This window comes from Mustela nigripes, chromosome 3 (genome assembly GCF_022355385.1).
Source record: "Mustela nigripes isolate SB6536 chromosome 3, MUSNIG.SB6536, whole genome shotgun sequence".
NCBI lineage: Eukaryota > Metazoa > Chordata > Mammalia > Carnivora > Mustelidae > Mustela > Mustela nigripes.
In genome coordinates this window covers 119,321,183-119,343,203 of record NC_081559.1, presented here as the reverse complement: position 1 = coordinate 119,343,203, position 22,021 = coordinate 119,321,183, and the positions used below count along the sequence as shown (strand labels likewise).

Genomic DNA, 22,021 nt, shown 5'->3' with positions numbered 1-22,021 from the left:
GTGGCTAACTTCTTTACATCTAATAGATGTTCTTAAATTAGATTTAACTCATGGGTCTGTAGGAACTCAGGATCCTTCTGAAGTTGGATGTAAAACTTCTCATTCATTCATTCATTTTTTTTTTTTTAAATTAGGGAAAGGGGCCCAGAAATACCAGATTCTCAAAAGGGTCCAGGCTTTAAAAAACAAACAAACAAACAAACAAACAAACAAAACTGGTCTGCTGGATAAATGTCTTACGGTGCTGGAAGGTACTCAACTACATGTAGTTTCTTAGAAGTGTTACCTGCTTTCTTGCTTTAATACCAGCCATATCCTCAGCCTTTAATTCCCTTAGTCCTTTAATTGCATTACACAATCCATGCCTTTTTAAGAAAGCTTTCCTGGATCCCTGGATCCAGTTTCCCCTGTGCTCCTTTAGCCGCAGTCACATGCATTGTAGTGCCCTAGTCCTTTATACATTATTTCTGTTTGAAAATGGTCATAGGAGTGCCTTCCTCATAGGCTTATTGTAGCTTTTAGTGAGATAATATACAAAAAACACTTAATAGAGTGTTCACCAGCAAATGGTAGTAGTTCTTGTTGGTTTGAGTCTTCCTCTTTGCCTTTTTCACCAGGAGTGTGCGCTTTTGTGCAGTAAAGTCAATGTTTGTTTATTTTGCTGTGATAATTTTGGACAGGCTAGAGTTCAGAAGGACCTGAGAAGGATTAAGTTGCTTTGTGGAATAATTTTTCAGACTAGTAAAATACAGCATTTCCAGGAGAGCCATTAAATGTCTGCATAGTCAGAATTAGGCTTATAAAGTCCTGAGATGGGTGCAACATTGGAGACTCAACCGAAGCTGCCTCCCAGTCTAATGTAGCAGTTTTTCTTTCATTTTGGGAGGGCATTCAATCTGAGTACCAGGTAAAAAAGTTAACCTGTGCTTAGAGGCCATGTTAGTAAAAACAAAACAAAACCCCACACCAGCTTTAACCCATTGAGCCACCCAGGTGCCCCCTTCCCCACCAACTTTAAATGCTAGAATTGTGCTCAGCGAGTTGAGATGCTTGGGTTATAAAAGGATGTCCAAACTAAGACCTGTTGAAGGAAGAGTGGATTGATGTTTCCAGTTGTACTACATGCCATGAAATACACTCGTTGAGGAGAATGGTGCTATGAGCCCATGTATTTTTTTCAGTTACTTCTTTTTTGGGGTGTGGGGGACATTGGAGCCAGCCATGTTTGTATAAGTGAGTTTGAATAATTTAAATAGGAGTGTGACATGAGTTCACAGTATTTCCTCCACTTAGAAAGTTCAAGGAGATCATTTGAAAATACAGAAGAGGACAGAGGCAGGCAGTGGGGACAGGGACAGGACCTGGTGAGGCACCAGCTCCAGTAGTGCTCAGGCAGGTTGGTACCAGAGGTGTGAAGACCTGACGAAGCTCAAAGCATCAGTTTCGTTTCTTCTCTAAGGTCAAGAGTGAGTTTACAGCCTTGCCATAGTCTGGCTGTCATAACTCTTGTTTTTGGCTGTAAGCATTTCATTTTTTACTTCCCGTTCTCCTGATGTATTAATTCAGAAATTGTTACATGAATTTACTAAGTGTAATTGAATAAAGATTAAGTTGTGTTCAATTTGATGTATTGAAATTTAGTTTATCAGGTTGTACTAATGTGTTCATTTAAAGATGCTGAATTTGACTTTAAAGAAGTTTATTGTATTTGTATGTGTAACATATGTTCTGGTACGTGTACCATTAAAGTTGTTAATAAAATTTCTGGTCTCCTTATTTATCACCACAGGGTTTACCAAGTAAAACATTCTCAATATGTCTGTACTTGTGTGTGGGTGTGTACATTTTAAACATGTGGATCTGTTGTATTTTTTTATATTTTGTATTCTGTGTTTGGGTAATATCTTACTTTGTGTTAACATTTTGAATTTATGTGGTGCGTTTAAGATGTTTAGCATTTAGGTGTTAGTGGATTTTTAAGTTTAGGAATTTTAAATCAATCAGATGCGTATTGAACTAGACTCATGGTACTCCAAAGGCCTCCTGGCTTAATTAATGCTTAAGAGCATGGTTTCTGAAGCATGGTTTCTGTACAGATGAGATCAAACTGTTGTATATCTTTGAATGTATCCCAGCACTGTCACTTTCTAGAGCAGCTCTGTTCAGTGTGACAGCTACTGGCCACATGTAGCTATTAAACACTTGAAGTGTGGCTAGTGCGCCCGACTGAATTTTAAATTGCATTTAATTTTAATTTTGGTCTAGGTAGCCACGCCAGACTAATGGCTATCATATTGGGCCTGAGGGTATGCAGTGACTGAAACCTTGTGTGTCCGAGATTTCCCATCTGTACAGATGAGATCAAACTTAAGCTACCTTTTGTGGTTGTTAGAAGAATAAATAAAGTAATATACTTAAAGAACTTAAAACTATGCCTAAAACAGAATATGTCCTTGAAAAATGATAGTTATGATGACTATTATGTATTTAATAAAGAATTACTTTCCTGTGAGCATTAATTTAAACCTGTTTATTTTTATTCTTCCCTTTCAGGATTAATTTATTTTTGGAAATCAAGTGCAATATTAAAGGGAAAACAAACCACACTACATTATTGGAAGCCATTTCTGCTAATTTTATTACATTTTAAAATTTATGATTTGATTTGAATACTATCATGGGAGGAGCTGTGAGTGCTGGGGAAGATAATGATGACTTAATTGATAACTTAAAAGAAGCTCAGTATATCCGCACTGAAAGAGTGGAGCAAGCCTTCAGAGCGATTGACCGCGGAGATTACTATTTGGAAGGCTACCGAGACAATGCTTACAAAGACTTAGCCTGGAAGCATGGGAACATACACTTGTCAGCACCTTGCATTTATTCTGAAGTTATGGAAGCATTGAAACTTCAACCAGGATTGTCTTTTCTTAACCTGGGAAGTGGAACCGGATATTTAAGTACAATGGTGGGCTTAATTTTAGGTAATTTTATTTTTGTAAAATTTTATTTTAAAAAATAAGCTGAGTTTGTGTTACTGTTTATGATTTATAGGGTTTGTAAATTTGTATATCTTTGAATGTATGTACTCAAAGTAGTTCTCTTCCTTAAGTGTAGAAACACAAGGCAGTAGTAATCTTTTTTTTTTATTTGCTCTGATGCTGAAAGTTAGCTTGTGCATTTAATCCTAGACTTAAGAAACCCTTGGAATTGTTTTTTCAATCATTGTCTGTACTTAAAATTGAACAGCTGGTAGACAGGAAAGTCAGGGGTATCATGTAATCTGTTTCAGGTAAAGGGTTGTGACTGACTGCTGGCTTAGAGGGTTCATTAGTCACCAGTGTCCCATTTTATTTTATTTTATTTTTTTAAAGACTTTATTTATTTATTTGACAGACAGAGATCACAAGTAGGCAGAGAGGCAGAGAGAGAGAGAGCAAGGGAAACAGGCTCCCTGCTGAGCAGAGAGCCTGATGCGGGGCTCCATCTGGACCTGGGGTCATGACCTGAGCCAAAAGCAGAGGCTTTAACCCACTGAGCCACCCAGGCGCCCACCAGTGTCCTAAAAAGGGAATGGAGCCAGGTTTTTGGTAGCAATGCAGGAGTTTGTGGGATATAGAGTATATGGCACTGATGAGGCAAAACAAGGGATTGGGAGAAAAACAGAAGAGAAGTATGTCAGTAAACTTTTAGCATACTTACTGTCTGTTCTGTCAGGCATTTTTCCTGGTATAGGTATATAGCAGTGAACTAAAGGTACAGTTATCTCTGCCTTTGAGAAACTTACTGGGTGCTTACTATGAGGGTGAGGCATTGTTTAAACCACTTTTACATAGAGTAACTCACTTAATGTTCCTAATAATCCTGTGACATATATACTGTTTTGGTTCCTGTGTATATAGGTGAGTAAACTGAGGCTTAGAGAGGTTAACTAACTGCCTCAAGTCTCATAGCTAGGAAGTGACACCTGCAAAATACAGAATGTGGGTTGAAGAGGCATGGATGGAGGAAAACATGTGCCAAGACTGTAGGATGTTGCTGGAGGATGAACAACCATTATTTTTACTAAGCCTCTTGGTATTTACTGAGTGCTACTTTGTGACAGGCCTTAAGGTAGAATGCTATCAAGGCCCATAACGTAGACTCTTGTCCTTGAGTTCACAGACTGGCAAGAGGAGAGAGATGAGAAAAATCAGCCATTTTCATCCAGTATGGTATGTGCCATAGTTGAGGCATATGCCTGAGTTCTAGGGATGAGACTGTGGTTTAAAATTCACTCTGCAGTGATGGAGAATCATTGAAGGATTTTGAAGAGAAATGAGTATACTCTAGTTGGGTGACTCTCTGTCCCAGGGTGCTGGGTCCCAGTTTATCCCTCTTGTCCTAGCATCAGTATTTATAATGTCCCTTTCTTTCCCAAAGTGTCCCAGTTTTGACAATAAATTATATAGTCACATGAAATGACTTCTAAAGCATTTTCAGGCCTGAAATTCCCCTTTCTTACACACTTACTGTAGCTCCTTACATTCTTTTCTTGTTACAGAACCTGCAGTCTATTTCATAAAAACAACTGAGTCAGTTCCTATTACATAATACAACCTAATACATAAAACAGTCTACTTGATGTCACTACTAAGTTTCTGATTCATAATGATATGCTCAAAAAGTAGTGAAGTATTAATTTTTACCATGAAAGAGATTAAGCACCTTATGTTTAAATTTGGTATTCCTGCCTTTCCTGAGACAGGAGTTTCTCTGCAGTTTGGAAACCCCACATACCTAATTAACTTTTGAAAAAGGAATTTCAGGGTTTGAGATTGTCTCCAAATCAGAGGAACTTAGTTGAGGGAGTAGGGAGAGCCTTTAAAAAATGGGAATTGCCATTTTGAAAGTGCATTTCTTGACCAGCTCTGGCACCTTTAGGCTGGAGTCCAGGCTTCCTAGCATGTCTGGCTAGCCTCAGAGCACCTGTTACCCTGTCTTTTACCTCTCTAGCCCTGTCAGCTGGCTCAGGCTGAGGGAGGTCAGTCTTATACAAAGGCCTGCAGGGAAGAGGGATTCATAATTAGCAACCTTGCTAGCTGTGAGATTGCCCCCCTTAAACTCTACTCCTCAGTCTCAGTCTCCAAGAGATTCCTGTGGCCAGATGCAGCTGTAGGCTTACCTCACAACTTTATTGTATCTTGAATAAGAAACAGACCCCTGCTTAAGTGATCCATAATGCGGTTGATTATTTTCCTTCTGTTACAAGGCTCCAGGGAGTCATGGTCTTTGGTTACATGTATGACAATGGTTATTGGACATTATTCTAGGGTTTATCTGTGTGTGACCTTGCAGTCAAGACCAAGATAAAGTTCCTTTCTTTTTGATTGGGAATAGTCATTTGGTGAGAAAGATAAAACACTTCAAAGAAGATAGAAAGGCAGAAAGAATAGTCTGTAAAACAGTGATTATGGCTAATAAATTTTGGATCTGTCTAGCTTCTGAGGAAGCTTAATCTTGTTAACCCAGCCTAAACAGTGAGTGTTTTAAGTCAAGGAGATAGACGCAAAGAAAGATGCTTACATGTTCCCTACAATTTTCTAAGTATGGTGAATCAGATTTGGCCTCATTCCTTCACAGTGACCTTAGTAACAGAAGTTCTGTCCTTATTAAGTAACTGTAATATCATGGCTCTAAGCCATTTTTCTCTCCTAGTCACAAGATGGGGATGACAGGTGCTCACCATAGGCAGGGATTCTTATTTGAGGACATGATCTGAAAGAATTGTGGCTAAGGCAGGGAAAGCAGGGTGTCTGTGGTTTGGTAATGCAGAAAAAACTGCTCACTGAGGAATTTCCACTGCCTTTCCAGAAACACACCTGGAGGGGATGGACTGCAGTCTTGAGAGAGCTTTTGTTCAGTGAGAGGAAGTTAGGCTTATCTTAACCTCAGGAAGTAGCTTGTGATTAAAGTATACTTGAAGCAGTTATTCATAAGTGGAATTCATTTTTGCTCCAGACCTGGAGAATGGATTGCTCTGATTCCCAGTGTACCTCATTTACACAACTTCTTTTGCTTCACACTGAAGATAAGTTCTTGTTCCACTTGCTTCACCTTAAGACTCTTCCTAGACCTCACAGAGAATCAAGCACTTACTTAACTCTCCTCTCAGTACTACTGTCTTTCCATACTTAGGGTTTCCCGTTGAAAAACAGGGTCCAAGAGAAGGTGGCTCCCAAGTCCTCTGCTTCCCAGACTTGAGTTATGAAACTCATCAGGTTTATGAAGGCAAATTGGTCTGATTATCTTTCCGATTCAGGTAGGGATGGTTCTTCATTCTGATCCTTTTTGCTTAGAGATTCACTCCCATTTTCTAAACTTATGAGGTTTCATCCAGCTTAATGACTTCCTTAGTCTCTTGACTAGTTCTTGAGTTAATAGAAGTGATTGGGAAACTGCCAGAATCATTCGAATACTATGTTTGCCACTACCTCAGCACTACATTAGTTTCTAAAGTTAAAATAGTTGGCAAACTTATGTGCTTAACAGGCAACTCACTGCTAACATTATATTGTCCAATGCTGCTGTATTGTCCAAAAGGCTGATTAAACTACATGTTGCCATCATGTTTGGTCTCTAGTCTCTCATGAGTCTTACGTTATGTTTGGTCTCTATACTCTTTTATTTTATTTTATTTTATTTATTTATTAGACAGAGATCACAAGTAGGCAGAGAGGCAGACAGAGAGAGAGGCGGGGTGGGGGAAGCAGGCTCCCCACTGAGCAGAGAGCCCGATGTGGGGCTCGATCCCAGAACCCTGGGATCATGACCTGAGCTGAAGGCAGAGGCTTTAACACACTGAGCCACCTAGTTGCCCTTGGTCTCTATCTTTATCTTTTTACCAGAGGACATTAAATGGTCTTTAATCTGCTGCCCTTAGATTGCCTTTGACTTAAGATACTCATGTTTTAACTCTCATTTTAGCCCCCCTTCTCCCTTTAATGAGATACAACTTAACATCAAGTTTGCCCATTTTAAGGGTACAATTTAGTAAGTTTTCGTAACTTTGCAGAGTATGTGAACATGACCATCGTTCTGTTTGAGAATATTTACATCACCCCCAAAAGATTCCCCATGCTTGGTTGAATCCACTCCCTGTACCCACTCTAACCCCTGTACCCACTCTAACCCCTTAGCTGTACCCACTCTAACCCCTTAGCTGTATGTTCTGTCTCTATAAATTTGTCTTCTCTGTACATTTATATAAATAGGATTATATGAAATATGGTCTTTTGTGTATGGTTTCTTTTACTTAGCAATATGTTTTCAAGGCTGTAGCATGTATTAGTATTTCCTTTTTATGGTTGAATAATATTTCATTGTATGGGCATGCCACATTTTGTTTGTTCATTCACCACTTAATGGACATTTGGATTACCAGTTTTTGGCTATTGTAGATGATACTGTTGAGAACATTGAAAATGTACAAATGTGTGGACATCCATTTTTATTTCTCTTGGGTGGATTCCTAGAAATGGAATTGCTGGGCTCTATGTTTTTATGTTTAACTTTTTTTTTTTTCCCCAAGATCTTTATTTTGAGAGCAAGAAAATGTGCATGAGTGTGAGTGGAGGGAGGGGTAGGAAAAGAGAATCTTTGAAGCAGACACCCCACAGAATGTAGCTCAGTCACATGACCCATGAGATCATGATCTGAGCTGAAACCAAGAATTGGACATTTGACTGACTCTGAGCCACGAGGAGCCCCTGTATTTAACTTTTTAAAGAAATTGTCAAAGTATTTTCTGAAGTGGCTGTAGTATTTTATATTCCCACAATGAATGAGGTTCTATCACAAATGGTTGTGTGGTTTTATGGTTTGTTTTTAGTAGGTATAAAATGCTATCTCACAGTGCTTTTAACTTGCACTTACAATGATGTGGAGGGGCATCCATTTCTGTGTTTTTTAGTCATTTCTGTATCTTTAGTTAAATGCACTTTCAAATCTTTCTCCCAGTGTTTAATTAATTGTTGGGTGTTTTTATTATTGAGTTATAAGTGTTCTTTAGATATTTTGGATACAAGCCCTTTATCAGAGCTACAGTTTTCAAGTAATTTTTCATGGTCCTTAAATACCTCTTTTAGATCTGTCTTGGCTCACTGAGCCAGAGAATCAGGGAGATCCAGAGTGGTCTTCAGCTCCCCTTCCCTATTCTTTCTGAAATGACAAAACAAATTCTGCAGGTTCTCAGGGTTCTCTTTAAAGTAGACCACATTTTCTTCCTTAAACAAAACCTCAGTTTTTCCTCTCCCCTTTTTTTTGGGGGGGGGGGTTAAATTTTCTTTTTTCTTTTTAAGAAATACAGAGGCTCTTGGTATGCGCTTTATTTTGGGCTCTGAGCAAATCTATTTTGAAAAGAACCATTTCATTTAGGCTAGTCATTTTCTAAAATCAGGAAAGTTTGTTACTATTTAAACTGTTCTTCTTAGTCCTAGTTAGGCTTCTCTGCATCTTTTCTTCTGCCCACATAGCCTGTATTGAGTTGCCATTATTTTTCTATATCTTGGTGTTTTTCCCCCCTCACTTCTGGTTGTGGAGTGAAAGTCATTACTCTCAACCATCTCTTTTGTTGCTGCTACCTCTAAAAAGAAAGGATTTTGTGTTTATGTGACATTACTGCTAATTGTTACTGGGCAACAAACAGTAATAAAAATCTCAGATATTAGGAAATAGTATGGGTTTTAGAAATTTTAAAGTTTTCATAGTAATTTATGGTTATAAGTCCTCCTACTGTTCTTTGAAGTTATAAGGCAATCCCCTCAGTGGTGTGAAAAATCTTAAGGTGGTTCTCTGAGCATCTTGAGTTTTTATTTACCTTCGGGATCAACTCTACCCAACTCAAGATTATCCTTGTACCAAATACAGTTGATTCCTGTTGTTTGTGAATTCACTACTTAAAATTTGTTAGATGGTGGCTTTTGAAGTCATTTGTGCACATGGCCATAAGCACCAAATTACCAATGAACCATTGTTCCTTGGGGAAACATAAACTGTTAATAATTTTAAATCCTAAAAACTCATCCTGGTTGTTTATTTGCTTTATTTTTACAAAAGAGAAAATGAACTTCTAAATATTAAGAGATTTGCCTGAGAATGGCTCAGGAGGGGCCAGAAATGGACCCCAGGTTGCACTGCATTGTCCCCTTCTGTCATCATTGGCTAAATTTTCCTTCTGTTGTGTTTCTCATTCTGGTGAAAGGTACTTTTTTCCTACCAACAATTACTTAGATGGAAACCTGGACATCGTACTGTTTTCTCTTTAATTATGTTTTGTGGAATAGGTAACATATTGGTGGGGTTAAAAAAATCCAAAACACATACTTTATTAATCTTTATTTTTATTTTTTGAGAGAGGAAGAGAATGCCTGTATGTTTGTTGGGGGACAGGCAGAGGGAAAAGAGAATCCCAAGCAGTCTCCATGCCCAGAGTGGAGCCCATCACAGGGCTTGGTCTCACAACCCTGAGAAATCAAGAATCAAACGCTCAACCACCTGAGCCACCGAGGTGCCCCTCAAAAGGCATACTTTAAAAGGTTTTCCTTTTCTCCGTTTTTTTCTGTTTGTCTTTCCACTTCAAGAATAGCTTCAGAGAATCTGAGATACCTCTCCTTTTGCATAATACTCACATGATTGTAGGGCTAATAATTGACTTGAAGTCATGTTTTTCTTAGGTATGTAAAGGAAAATATGTATTGTATTTTAGAAGATTCCTATCAACAGCTAAAATTAGTAAGATTTCTTTTGAAAGGCATGTTTTATCTTCTGTTTTCTGTGGGATGCCTGTTCTATAATAATAACATAAAATGTATCTGACATATACTTAATGACCTTTGCTAGTGTACTTTAAGACATGAAAAATAGCATTTTAGGCTTTGTGTATATCATTTGCCTCGGTCTTGGTTGTGAACCTTTTAAGTTTGTGACCATAGCTACTTTTTTTTTTTTTAAAGATTTATTTATTTATTTGATAGACAGAGATCACAAGTAGGCAGAGAGGCAGGCAGAGAGAGGGGGGAAGCAGGCTCCATGCTGAGCGGAGAGCCTAATGTGGGGGCTCGATTCCCTGACCCTGGGATTGGGATCATGACCTGAGCTGAATGAAGGCAGAGGCTTAACCCACTGAGCCACCCAAGCGCCCCATAGCTACATTTTTGTGCTTTACCATTCTTTTAACAAAATATTAATTATATCGAATATTTGCGCCATCTACTGAGGATACAGCAGTGCAGAAGGCAACCTGTAACATTGAAATTGTGCCTATCATCTCTGAACTAGCTATAGAAGCATTGTGTCAGTTTCATTGGCTGTTCTCTTCATTTAGTTCATGGTATTTATACTATGTGAATTGGTCACTACACTGGCCCCAGCATATCTTCAGGTATTTCACAAATAAATATTCAGTGGAATGAAAGAGCTATTGAAAATGGCTTCCAGGGGAAATGATTGTATTAAAAAGAATTTAGATAAAAAGCTAAAGCTGTTTAAATTAGCTTTGAAAACTTTTCCATTTTGTAGGTGAGCACAGCTTTTTCTCAGTTTACTGAATTTCATAGAAACAATTGATATTAATGTTCCACTGTAGAAATAGTCATAAGTTGTGAAGATACTGGACTTGACTATTAGCCTACTGTGTGGAAATATGTAAATGAGCTGATTTTGATGTCTGTTTTTTGGTATTTTAGAGATGTAGTTTATGTAGGGGCTTGGATCCATTTTCTGTAACCGTTTAAACCAAAATGTTCAGATTTTATGTTAATACATGTCTGAGATTTAAGTGTAATAAAGAAAAACTGCTTATAAATCCATCAGCTGAGAGGAACTCAAGGGACTGGAACTGGAACTTTCTGGAAAATTTTTCAGGATTTGCTTGTTAAGGCCTTTCCTAAACCTAGAGAGCAGAGAACCAAGTCTCTGGTCTAATCTTGGATATAATCCAACTAGCTTCAGAATGGTTTCGCTAACGTGGCCAGACTCAGCAAACATTTGACAGTGTTTGTTTTTCTTTAATGTGCTCATTTTGTGTGATATAATAGGATGGAGAAACCATAAGAAATTAATTGTATCTTAAGTATCAATAGATGAGATCTGTTTCTTTTAATCTAGTTAATGATTACCTAATCTTTTGCTGATTCCTTTTACTCTCCTTTCCTTTACCTGCCTTCACACTATTGTGTGTCTCTTTGTTATACTACAGGGTGTTCACAGCAGTGAAACCTAATCTTGTCTGCTTACCTATTACTGTCTCTGAATTCTTAGAAACTTACAAGTCTTTCCAAAGATGCCTTATTTTATACAACTGAAATTAGTAATAAAATATCATTAGAACTTCCTAGAAGATATTTTTACAATACGTATTTCAGTTCTTACTGAAAAACTTTACACTGGTTTTCATAGAAACCAAAAAACTGGTTCACCTGCTCCCTCTTGTGGTAAATACTTAGTTTTATCCATAATGCTTTTATTTGCAGTTATTAACTCTTGGTAACACTTTACCAGTGAGGGCAGAGATTTGGATAGTCCAAACGGATTTTAAATATTAGGAGGATGTGGCTAGTGTGCTTAACCTAGGCTGCATTTAAAGTTATCGGCAGGACCTGGGCCATACCCTAGGAGATTCCCTCTGCCTGCCTTAAGTGGGAACCAAGCATTTACAGTTTAAATCAAATTAAATTATATCTACCTTTAATTATTATTTAAAAATTCCCAGGTATGCAGTCAGAGTTGAGAACTATTTAAGGGTTACAGTTTTGCTTCTGTAGCTAATTAGTTCTGTATACAAAGAGAGGGCATGTTATGATTTCTAATAATTTGTACCCGTTTTGTACTTCATAGTGTGTAAAGCACTATGTAAATTAAAGCATAATTTACTTGGTTTTCCCAGGAACCAATTTTACGCAGTAGGAAAGACTTCAAAGGGTAAGTGACTGGTCTCAGCTCATGCAACCGTTAGGAGAGGAACCAGATTGGAAACTAGGACATCTTAACTTTAAATCCACTCTTTCCTACCACTCCATAGAATGTAGATCTGAGTCCTCAGTTGAAATGATGGATCTTAAACTAGTTTATCTTGAGAGCTCTTCTGGTTTTGGTATCATGAAGAATTTTTTTTTGGCCTGTAGCTGTGTTCTATAAATTAGCTTTACTAAAACAAAATACTAAAGGCACCGAAAACTTCATTAAAATGTTGTGTAAAGCTCTCCTGATTTCCCTGGATTGCCTAAGGCCAGCTCTAACCTTCATACCACATTCAAAACAACGTTTCAGGGTGCCTCAGAGAAGGAAGCTGGAGTATTGGGTGTCACATAGGGTCAACATACATGTAAAAAAAAGAAAAGATCTAGATATTGTATAGATTACTAAACCTAGTAATTATTGACCTTTATATAATAAATATGCTTTGATTATTGACTGATAGATGATAAATGAGGTAGATTAGATCCCACTACTACAAAGGAAAAATAGTCTCAATTTTATTATATTGGATTTTGTTATATTTGTTATTGCTCTTAATAAATAGGCCTTTCCAGCCTTAAAAATCACATCTAACATTACATAGGACACCTAGGTTTTTCTAGTAACTATTTGTCTTAAGAAGCTTTGACTTCTGTGAACTGTGTATATTTCAATTTTTTCTTTAATGTTTACCTTTTAAAGGTAATGGTCAACTGTTAGTACTTTTAAAAAAATATGTATTACAAAAATGATGCATTTATCATTTTACAGAAAAACTTCACATTGGAAAATACGAAATAGCATTGGAAACTATTGAATAGAAAATTAAACTTGCACTTATCTGTTAGATGGTGTTAGAAAGTGTTGACAAAGTTTGTCTTTTGGATACTGTTTCATTTTTTTCCATTGACCTTTCCATTGTACCTTTCTGTCAGAATTATTGTCTATTTTATTAATTTGAAAAATCTCATACTGAAGTTTTTTCCCATCTCTCTGACTAGCTTACTCTTTTTGGATTGAAAGGTTACAGGTATAGTTAAGTCAGGACACTTTAGGCAAGGGTATATGTAATGATGGAAGTGTGTCCTTCTCACCTTAGATCTCTTAGTTCCTTTCCTTAGAAGCAGCTTTTTTAGTTTGCTGTTTAATACAGATGTCAAATATGAGTTTTAATAAACAGTATCACACTACATTTTTATCATACAATTGCTGTGTTCTAGTTGCATATCACATTCTAAATAAATGAGATCGTGACATTGCTATTTAAGTTCTGCCTTTTAATAATGCATTATTTTAGATTTATTTTTTCAGTATTACTGTTTATTAGTGATAAAGGTACTTTTTTCTGTGTTATTTAATTTTATTCACAAAAAATCATAAATGTTTTTGCATTAGAAGTTAATACATAGTCTATTCTGCATGTCTATTTATGATATTGTTAAGTCCTTTATACGTTAATGAAATTGTTTTCACTTTATGTTAATGTAAAAAACAAGTTATATGAAAAACATTCTTAAGATATTTTCTGAATGAACTTTAATCTTATTTTCAGAAGTTGTCACTTTGGTTTTAGACTATAAGCAGAAAGTAAGGAAAGGAAAAAGAGATCAGTGGTACCTTCAAGTGATGAACACCTGTGTAGTCCCTTTGATCTAGAACTCTGAAGTCTGACTCCCTCTGTTAAGAAAGCAGTTTGAAAGACTGAATAGAAGCCATGGTTTCCGGATTCTTTACTTGACACCTTTATTGCAGTGCTTATGCATTTGGTCCTAACAGGAAACCTCAAATTATAGCAGTATTGATGTTTTTCATTGATCTCTTACCCATGTAGCCCTAGTTTTGTTTTGTGTTCATAAAAATAGTTGATTAGTATAGCTAGATTCTTAACGGATGATGAAAATATGGAAGTCTCTGTTTTAAATGGATCTCCTTTAAGGATTAAAGGAATTCATTTCATAGAACAGTATTTTCCTTATTATATACATAATGTTAAATAATTGTGGTTTAATTTGAGTTTTTAAATGAGGAAAACTTTGTTCAGTGGTTGCTAACATTCTTTAATTCCTTATGGAAATTCAAGTTATTGAAATATTCAGATTTTGTATAAATTAAAAAGAAATGTCACCATGTATTCTTCTGTAAGTTTAGTTTTTAGTCACTTTATTTTTTGAAAAGTGTTTTTGTTTGACTCAGTTTATGGTAAAATAAGGAATTACAAGGGTTCTTAAATGCTATCAGATGGATGTTCCAGTTTTCAGAATAATTTAAAAGCATAAAAACAGTGCAAAGGAAGTTAATTCTATCTGTTGTATTTTGGTGGATCAGATAACTTTTTTTTAACCTCCTTATCTGAATAAATTTCTCAAATAGAGCCAGTTGTTTTTTTTTTTTTTTTTTTAAATAATACTAATCAAATGCAATATGATAGAAATGTAGTAGGATAAAGAATTATCTGATTCTGGCTTGAAGATAGTCTCCAAATATTTTGGTTTAATTTTTATAGTTAAGTGGTTCTAGATCACTTTTTTTTTTCATGTGCCCTCTGAACATTCAAACATGGTAATCGGTGACTTTTGTTGTTGTTGTTTTAAAAAATCTTAGAGGTCAGTAGAACTTCACCTTACATTGTATTTTAATGACATTCAGTAGGAGGCATGTTGAGTTAATTAGTTCCTAAGATACAGAAAGTATGTGTAAGATAGAGAAAATACATACTCAAACTTCTTCCTAGGAGACCAATTCCAAAATAACAAAATATGTAACAAAAATATAGAATGGAAAACTCTGTTCAGCTCAATTTTGGAAGTTCAAAAGTAACTAGCCTAACGAGAGGAGTTGGTGTGTGTGTGTTACTTTCATGTGTCTCATGGGGCAGGCAGTAATGCACAGAAGCTTTAGGAAATGTGAATCCTGTAGGTCATATTCTCAGCGAAGTATACTAGGATGCCATCTGAGGACCATCTCCTGGGCTCACTCATCTTTTTCTCATTCCTGTGATGTCACTTATCCATGGCTCTGGGTAAAAAGAAATACTAAGTGAAGTGTGAAGTGTGCTAGAATAGGAGAGTAAGATCAGCTCTGCAATGAAGTGTCTCGATGGCCACATTCTGCTAGATACTGGGAACTACAAAAGGCATAACATAGAATGTGGTCTTGGCCCTCCAGGAATTTAACATATAGTGTGTTGGTGTGAGATATTTATATAGCATCTATGTTAGCCCATGGTTTCACGCATTTTAGAATTGCCGAATTTTTAGAAATGATAAATGAAAATGTAATGGTAAAGAACTATGTAGGAATATAATTATTTCTTTGTCAGTATTGTCCTGACAGATAAGCTTTTCTCTTGAGAGAACTCTTCCTTACTTAGCCTTTCTGTTTTTCTTTTCTTCATTTTTAATTAAAGCCATGTAAGTAGTGAGATTTCCATTTAGCATTTTAAATCTGGCTAGCAAATGTGCATATATTTAAGCCTTTAAGTGCTCCTGTGATAGATAAATGAGCAGAAATTAAAAGAGCTCTGTAAAGACATATTACTAATATATATATATACATATATGTATATTATAAAAATGCTGCTGCTACAATTGCAGGTCCTTTTGGAATAAATCATGGGATTGAGCTTCATTCAGATGTGGTGGAATATGCCAAGGAAAAATTGGAGAGCTTCATCAAAAATAGTGATAGCTTTGATAAGTAAGTATTCACATCTATAGTTTTGGTTTGAAAGCAGCTGATAAGTAGATATATATGACATGTGTGTTCCTTAGTGCTATTAGTTACTGATCCTGAATTACTCAATTGAATGCAGCAAAAATCAGTGTGGTATAAAATGACTGAAGAAATTAAGTTAGAAAAATTATTTGATACTGTAATTTTTGTTCTATCTAAGCTTATAGTAAATTACAAATAAATAATTTATAATTCTGTATTACCATCACTTTATTAGTGATAGTACTGTTTCATTCATTAGATAGCATACAAGTACTTTTTGGAAAAAGAATGTAAAGATGCTTGGCTTTAGAGAATTCTGGAACTGGTTTTATACCTTTGGAATGGTATTTAAGAGATCTGCCCTCTTTATAAAATAAGGGTGATACTTGTTAGCATACAACGGAGTTTTTAAAAACATTGAATTACCTTGTAATATAGCTAGAGATAATTATGATAGAAATACCTTGATCTATTTTGTGATAGGGGTATGTTTGAGCAATTTCTTTAGAAAACCATGGTTTTGAACTCTTATTTTGCCTCAAAGAAATACTGCACAGACTTTGGTCCTTAGCCTGGTAGGGGAATCTTCTTGGTGTGTAACGTTACCAAAATTCAGCAGCGTCAGAACTATGGGTCCACAGTGTCTTGTGCTAAAATCCATGAACTCTGTGAGATTGTAAAAATTTGACAGCATTTATATCTCTCAACTCATATTTTTAAAGAAAGGAAGTTCTAAAATCTTCAAACACTAGCTTACAACTCAGTCACCTTCTATAGCAAAATTTTAGCACAAAACCAGAGTTCCAACTTGGGCTTTTTGGGAGTGGGTCTTCTTCACTCATCTCTCTACACCCTGGCCATGACCATGGAGTTGAGAAATTGGAGGTCTGAGTCAGAGCTGAGGGTTTTTTCCCAGAGAGTCTTAAGCTTGAGACAGTACCATGAAGAAAGCAGGGAAGACCCTGTGAATGTCTGTTGGAGTGTATTTTCCTTCTTTTCCATTCTCTGCCTTTTCTCTCCCTCCACTTGCTCTTTGCTTTTACTCCCCTTGCCTTTGGCCCCATGTTCTGTCCTCTGGCAAGTGGCACTTGATTGGTTGAAGAACAGAAAACTGCTACAAAATCCTCAGTGTTACAAAGGGAAGGAGAGGTCTTGTGTGTATAGGTGTGATTGTAATTGGGTTATTAAAGACCTCAGGCAGGCTTGAGAGAGTTGGAAAACGTTCAGGTTTATTTTGTTCTATAATTAATACAGTGTATTTGAGCAAGCTATTTGAATTTTCTGCATCAACTTGCTGAATACCATAATTTATCTTATTTCTGTTTGTCTTTATAAATAGTTAAAATTTAATTCACATTTTACATTTTGAATCATTTTTCAAGTGCTTACCGTGTTGGTTCATTTTCTATTTCCAAGAATAACAAATTGTTTGACAGAAATAAAAATAGTTTCTAGCCTGTGTTGTTTTATAAGAACTTGGGATTCAATTTCATCATTCTTTTGTGTCTTGTGTTTCTGATGATTTGTAGTATGTTAAATACTTAAGATATGAAATGGGAATTTTTTATATTGTTTATTAGAGGTATAGAATTTTATTGAATTTATTGAATTCCTATTGTATGTGTTTTGATGTTGAAAGAGTGTACACATAAGGACTTTGTGAATACATTTGAACTTAGAAAATATAAAAGTACTATTAGTAGAAACCATTGTTTAAGGTCTAACTTAAGGTCTATTATATATTAGATAGAAATACATTTCAGGCAGAACACACACAAGGATGAACCTTGAATCACTGAAACACCTTTGTACAAGTATCTCTGGAGCTCAAGTTTATTGCTGAAAAGTGGGCATGGTCCTGGGAAAGAGTAAAATATGTCTTTATTCAAAGAATTTCTATGTTGATGTAATTTAAATATTAAATAATCCCCAACAGAGAAGTTCGAAGACTATATTTGTGTCTCGATTTAAAAAAAAATTTCTGAAATTATTTCTATATAATTGTAAAATGATTAGATTTCCTTGTATTTCTTGAGTTATTCTGTTAAGCAGATTGTTACTCATAAAATGATGAATCATAAAATATGGTGACATGACTGATATAAATGCTTCTTTATAGTTTTCAGTAGTCTTGTCATTTTAGTTAAAATAATTAGGCTTTTTAATGTAGTTCTTTCTGAAGTGTTGCAACTTATTTTTAAAACAGATTGAGACATTGATAAACCAGTCTAAAAAAGCTAATTCTGGAAATGTTATCTATTCTGGTTTTCAGTAGTGTTATAAAGTGTTAGTAAAAATTTTCAGATTATAAAAGTATCTTGCATACAAAAAGTAGTAAGTACTGGGAAAATGTTTCATTTCCCATAAGGTAGTGAATGGTTGTAAGCTTAGTAAAGTTGACGTGTAACTCATTGGGGTCCTTTTTTGATCTTTATATTACTTGGTTTTGGTGATAGAAATTCTAAAGATATAATGGTTTTCTTTCTATCTTGTGTTTTGATGATTTCTTCACAATTTTTCTTGATGTTTGTGGGTGATATTTCCATTTATAGTAAATTTTTTGAATTAGAAAAACTTGAGGAGCAAGTCATTTTAAAAATCCCATTTTCAAGCAGTTTCATTATGTTTAATTGTATTATGGTATATCAAAATACATATTTTAATTAACAAAATATAAAGTATCTCTGTTACATTATTTGCTATTTTTGTATTCCTTAGTACCCGATCATCCTTGATTATATGTAATACAGAGAATAGATCGCTAAAACCCAATACTCGACCCAATCTTACGTAACCTGTTTGTTTGGATCTTTTTTATCAGTTCTTTTTTCAAAAGTGTTGTTATGTCACTTACAATTTAAATTGCATCTTATAAATCTGTTAGAAATCATAATGAACTCTAAATGTAGTAGATGGGAAAGAATCTATAAACTATATATATATGTGTGTAATATATATGTGTATATGTGTGTGTGTGTGTGTGTGTGTGTATACAGTCACCTTACCATATATATACACACACAAATACATATATGTGTGTGTAATATATTGCACACATATATACCATATACACACACACAATATGTATATATCACCCACACACACATATAGTGTGTGTGTGTGTGTGGTAAGGTGACTATTTAAAAAGTACAAAGATGTGTTTTATAAAGCAGACTTGGTTCCTGAGTCTTGACAGTAGCATTTCTTCTTTTAGAAGAAAGAATCTTTGTTGTAATGTATATACTTTAGTTTAGTTTCCATGCCTTACTCTTGTATCAGCAAATGAAATAATTTGGAGAGGTTACTCTGAATTTACTGTATTTGGAGATGGGCAGGAAGGGGGAACTCTCCTATATGGTTTATCCCTTTGTTCTACCTGTGGTATTTCCAGAATTGCTGAAATTCCCTTATAAAACTGACATTTAATTTCAAAGTTCTTCCTAAATATTGGCAAAACTTTAACAGTAAAGGACCAAATAGAAACTATTTTGGGCTTCCTGGGCTCAATGATCCGTGCAGCAGCTGCTCAACTCTGCCATTGTAGTGCAGAAGCAGCCTTAGACACCATGAAAGTGAGTAGGTATGGGGTGTTCTAGTAACACTTTACAGAAAGATGCAACAGGCTGGATTTGGCCTGTCTGCTGCCCCCTGTTCTGCTCTTCACACATACTCTTTAGAGCACCTTTATTTTAGCCCACTCTGATCTAGACAAGTTTTGGGGCCTAGGTTTTAAAGGCTTTTATGAGGGAAGAAGTTTGCAGAATGTCAAATTATCAGTATTTGTGCTTGAACAGTAAGCAAAATAATCTCTCCAGTTACAGGAACGTGGAAGAGTAAGTCAGTTGAAGTAGCCTGAATTGTAAACTTTTATCCCCTAAGTACTTTGCAAATGAGTAGTAATTAGTATAATATTTGTTCATATCAGTAGTCATGTACTTCTATGTGTACATGTGCATGAGGTTGACTTAGCTCTCTGGAATGTGTGATTTGGAATGTGCCATTACCTTACAGCAGATGAGTCCTCCTATTTCCCCTCAGTTTCAAGGGTTCTGTAGCTGACTTTGGAAATATTCTAACGTCAGTAGCCAAATGAGTGCAGCATGGTCTGATTTATTTGAAAATTTTCATTCTATTTAAACAAGGAGGACTATTGTTTCTATGTAGTTTGTCATACAATGAGTCATGATAGGAGTACTGAAAAACTAATGAGATAATAAAAAATAATGTGTTGTCTGTTCATTAAGTACCATGTACCATCCATTCTAAGTGCTTAGTCCACAGCCCAGCAGGCAGTATTGGTGTCCACATTGCCGAGGTGGGAAAACCGAGGAGTAGACAGGCTGTGACCTCATTAAGCCAGCCTTCTTATTTAGTTCTGATTTAGCTATGGTGATGTAAACACTGATTTATTCTAATATTTCCTCCGAACAGTAAGCTGCTACCCATGGATTACTATTGAGCAACTGAGCTCCAAATAAAAAAGTTGAAGCAGCATTTACTTTTTCATCATCTACTTCCCTCAGGTTAAAATTAAGGAATGCTGTTAACATGGTTAATTGCACCACAGCTTTTTATTACAAAGCACACCTGCTCTGTTCATAAATAAACTCCCCTATGGTATGAGTTACTTTTGAGGGCAGAGATGACTGGGAGAGACAATGCAGTCCTCAATTTTAGTTGAGGCATAAGTTTTGTTTTTTGTTTTTGTTTTGAGGCATAAGTTTTAAGTTAAGTGTAGAGTTGGTATTTTAGACTATTTATTTAATTGATTTATGACAGTATCTAGTGGCATAAGTTTATCTTTAATTACAGGTTCATTTTTCATGTGATTTGATTTACATTGGAAAAATTAAATGCTTCCAAATCCTGTCAGCTTTGTCATGGGAGTAGTCTTTAAGAGAATTACAGCATACTTGAAGTAGTTTTGCTATCTGCAGATAGATATTCAACATTATTACAAAACAGTTCTCAGATATTTGAATGGTTTGATATGCCAATAATATTCAGATGGTAGTTTATAACAGTTATTACAGGTTGTACACCATTTTAAATCATGACAAACATTCAAGTGGTGGTAACAAATGCTTGATAATAGTCATCAGGGCTATATATCAGTTTTGTATTTTAACATCAATGAGAGATGGAATGGGGAAAAGTTGGATGGCTTCAAAATATTTATAGGAGAATAAATCATTGTTGAAATACTGAAGGCTCACTTTTCGGTAATGTACCTGCACATTTCCTATAAAGTGTTCGGAGATTGTTTTTGATTCCATGGATTTTCCTAAAGCTTCATTCAATGGAAGAAAAATATGTGTACTTATTCTTAACATTTTGCTTTAAATAATTCTTGAATTATTCTGAGATGAGTTTGGTGCAGTTGGAAGGGAAAACACTTGAAAAGGTAAAGTCTTTGTTTTTTTGAATTTTACTTTATTCAATAGTTTAATAATTGATTGTAAGTCTTTGAATGGTATAACTGCATTTGGAGATCAAGATATAATGTTTCCCTGGATTTTCTTCCCAGTGGAAAGTGTTGAAGTTTTGTCTTGTTTTGACTGAGTACTCATACCTCTTAAAACCCAAAATGTGTATTTTGACAAAGTGTTTTGAGAAAAAGAGGTTTCTATGATTCATTTGGCAGATTGTTTTGGATGAGATATAAGAACAAGGTAGAATTTTCTCCTATGACCTTGAAATCATTTATTCCATTGGAATAATTGTCTAAACTTTCAATGACAGCATCCTGTGGCACATGATAAACTAGGTGTGCAAATTTTCAGCCCCCACTTCAACAGTGTATTGAAGGGGAATGTTGTTTTTTCTACTCTCAGTCAGCTCCTAGACCTAGACTATCCGTCTAAGAGGGAAGCTGCAGGGCAAGGCTAGGTCACCCTGATCTCCTAGCAGCTTATCAAAAGAATTATATGGGCAAGTTGGCAAGGTCCCTGCTGTGAGGAAATCATCTGTCCATCTCCAGACGAAGATATACCAACACGCACCTATAAAGAAAACCACTGCTAAGGTAAGTGATGAGAATCCCGGTGTTATTTGGGGCAAGTGTTCATGTTGTAAACCAAGATAATATGTGCTCTATATTTTCCGCAATTTATTTTCAGTGTACACTTTAGTAAGAGTGTGCCATATATTTTCCCCTCTGCATAAAAGTCTAAAAACAGTTACTAGATTTTCAGATTTAAATCAGCAAGTGATTATATAAGTCTAATGTGAATCAATCTGTAGTTATTACATGTATTTCAGACTGTTTATTTTGTATACAGATAAGTTACATTGTTAGGTATAATTCAGTATA

General features: G+C 35.6%; 1 protein-coding gene across 2 annotated transcripts in view; it reads left to right on the top strand.

Annotated features, from left to right (window-relative positions):
• The window catches only part of PCMTD1 (protein-L-isoaspartate (D-aspartate) O-methyltransferase domain containing 1), a 65,554-nt gene that overhangs the window by 24,885 nt on the left and 18,648 nt on the right, over positions 1-22,021 (top strand). Inside the window, exons 2-3 of one of the 2 annotated variants that reach the window (XM_059394571.1) lie at positions 2,554-2,984; positions 15,588-15,690. The exons of the other annotated variant lie outside the window; for it this stretch is intronic. Coding sequence (XP_059250554.1) covers positions 2,678-2,984; positions 15,588-15,690 — 410 coding nt within the window. The 5' untranslated portion in view covers positions 2,554-2,677. The remainder of the gene's footprint in view (positions 1-2,553; positions 2,985-15,587; positions 15,691-22,021) is intronic. 2 annotated transcript variants of the gene reach the window in all.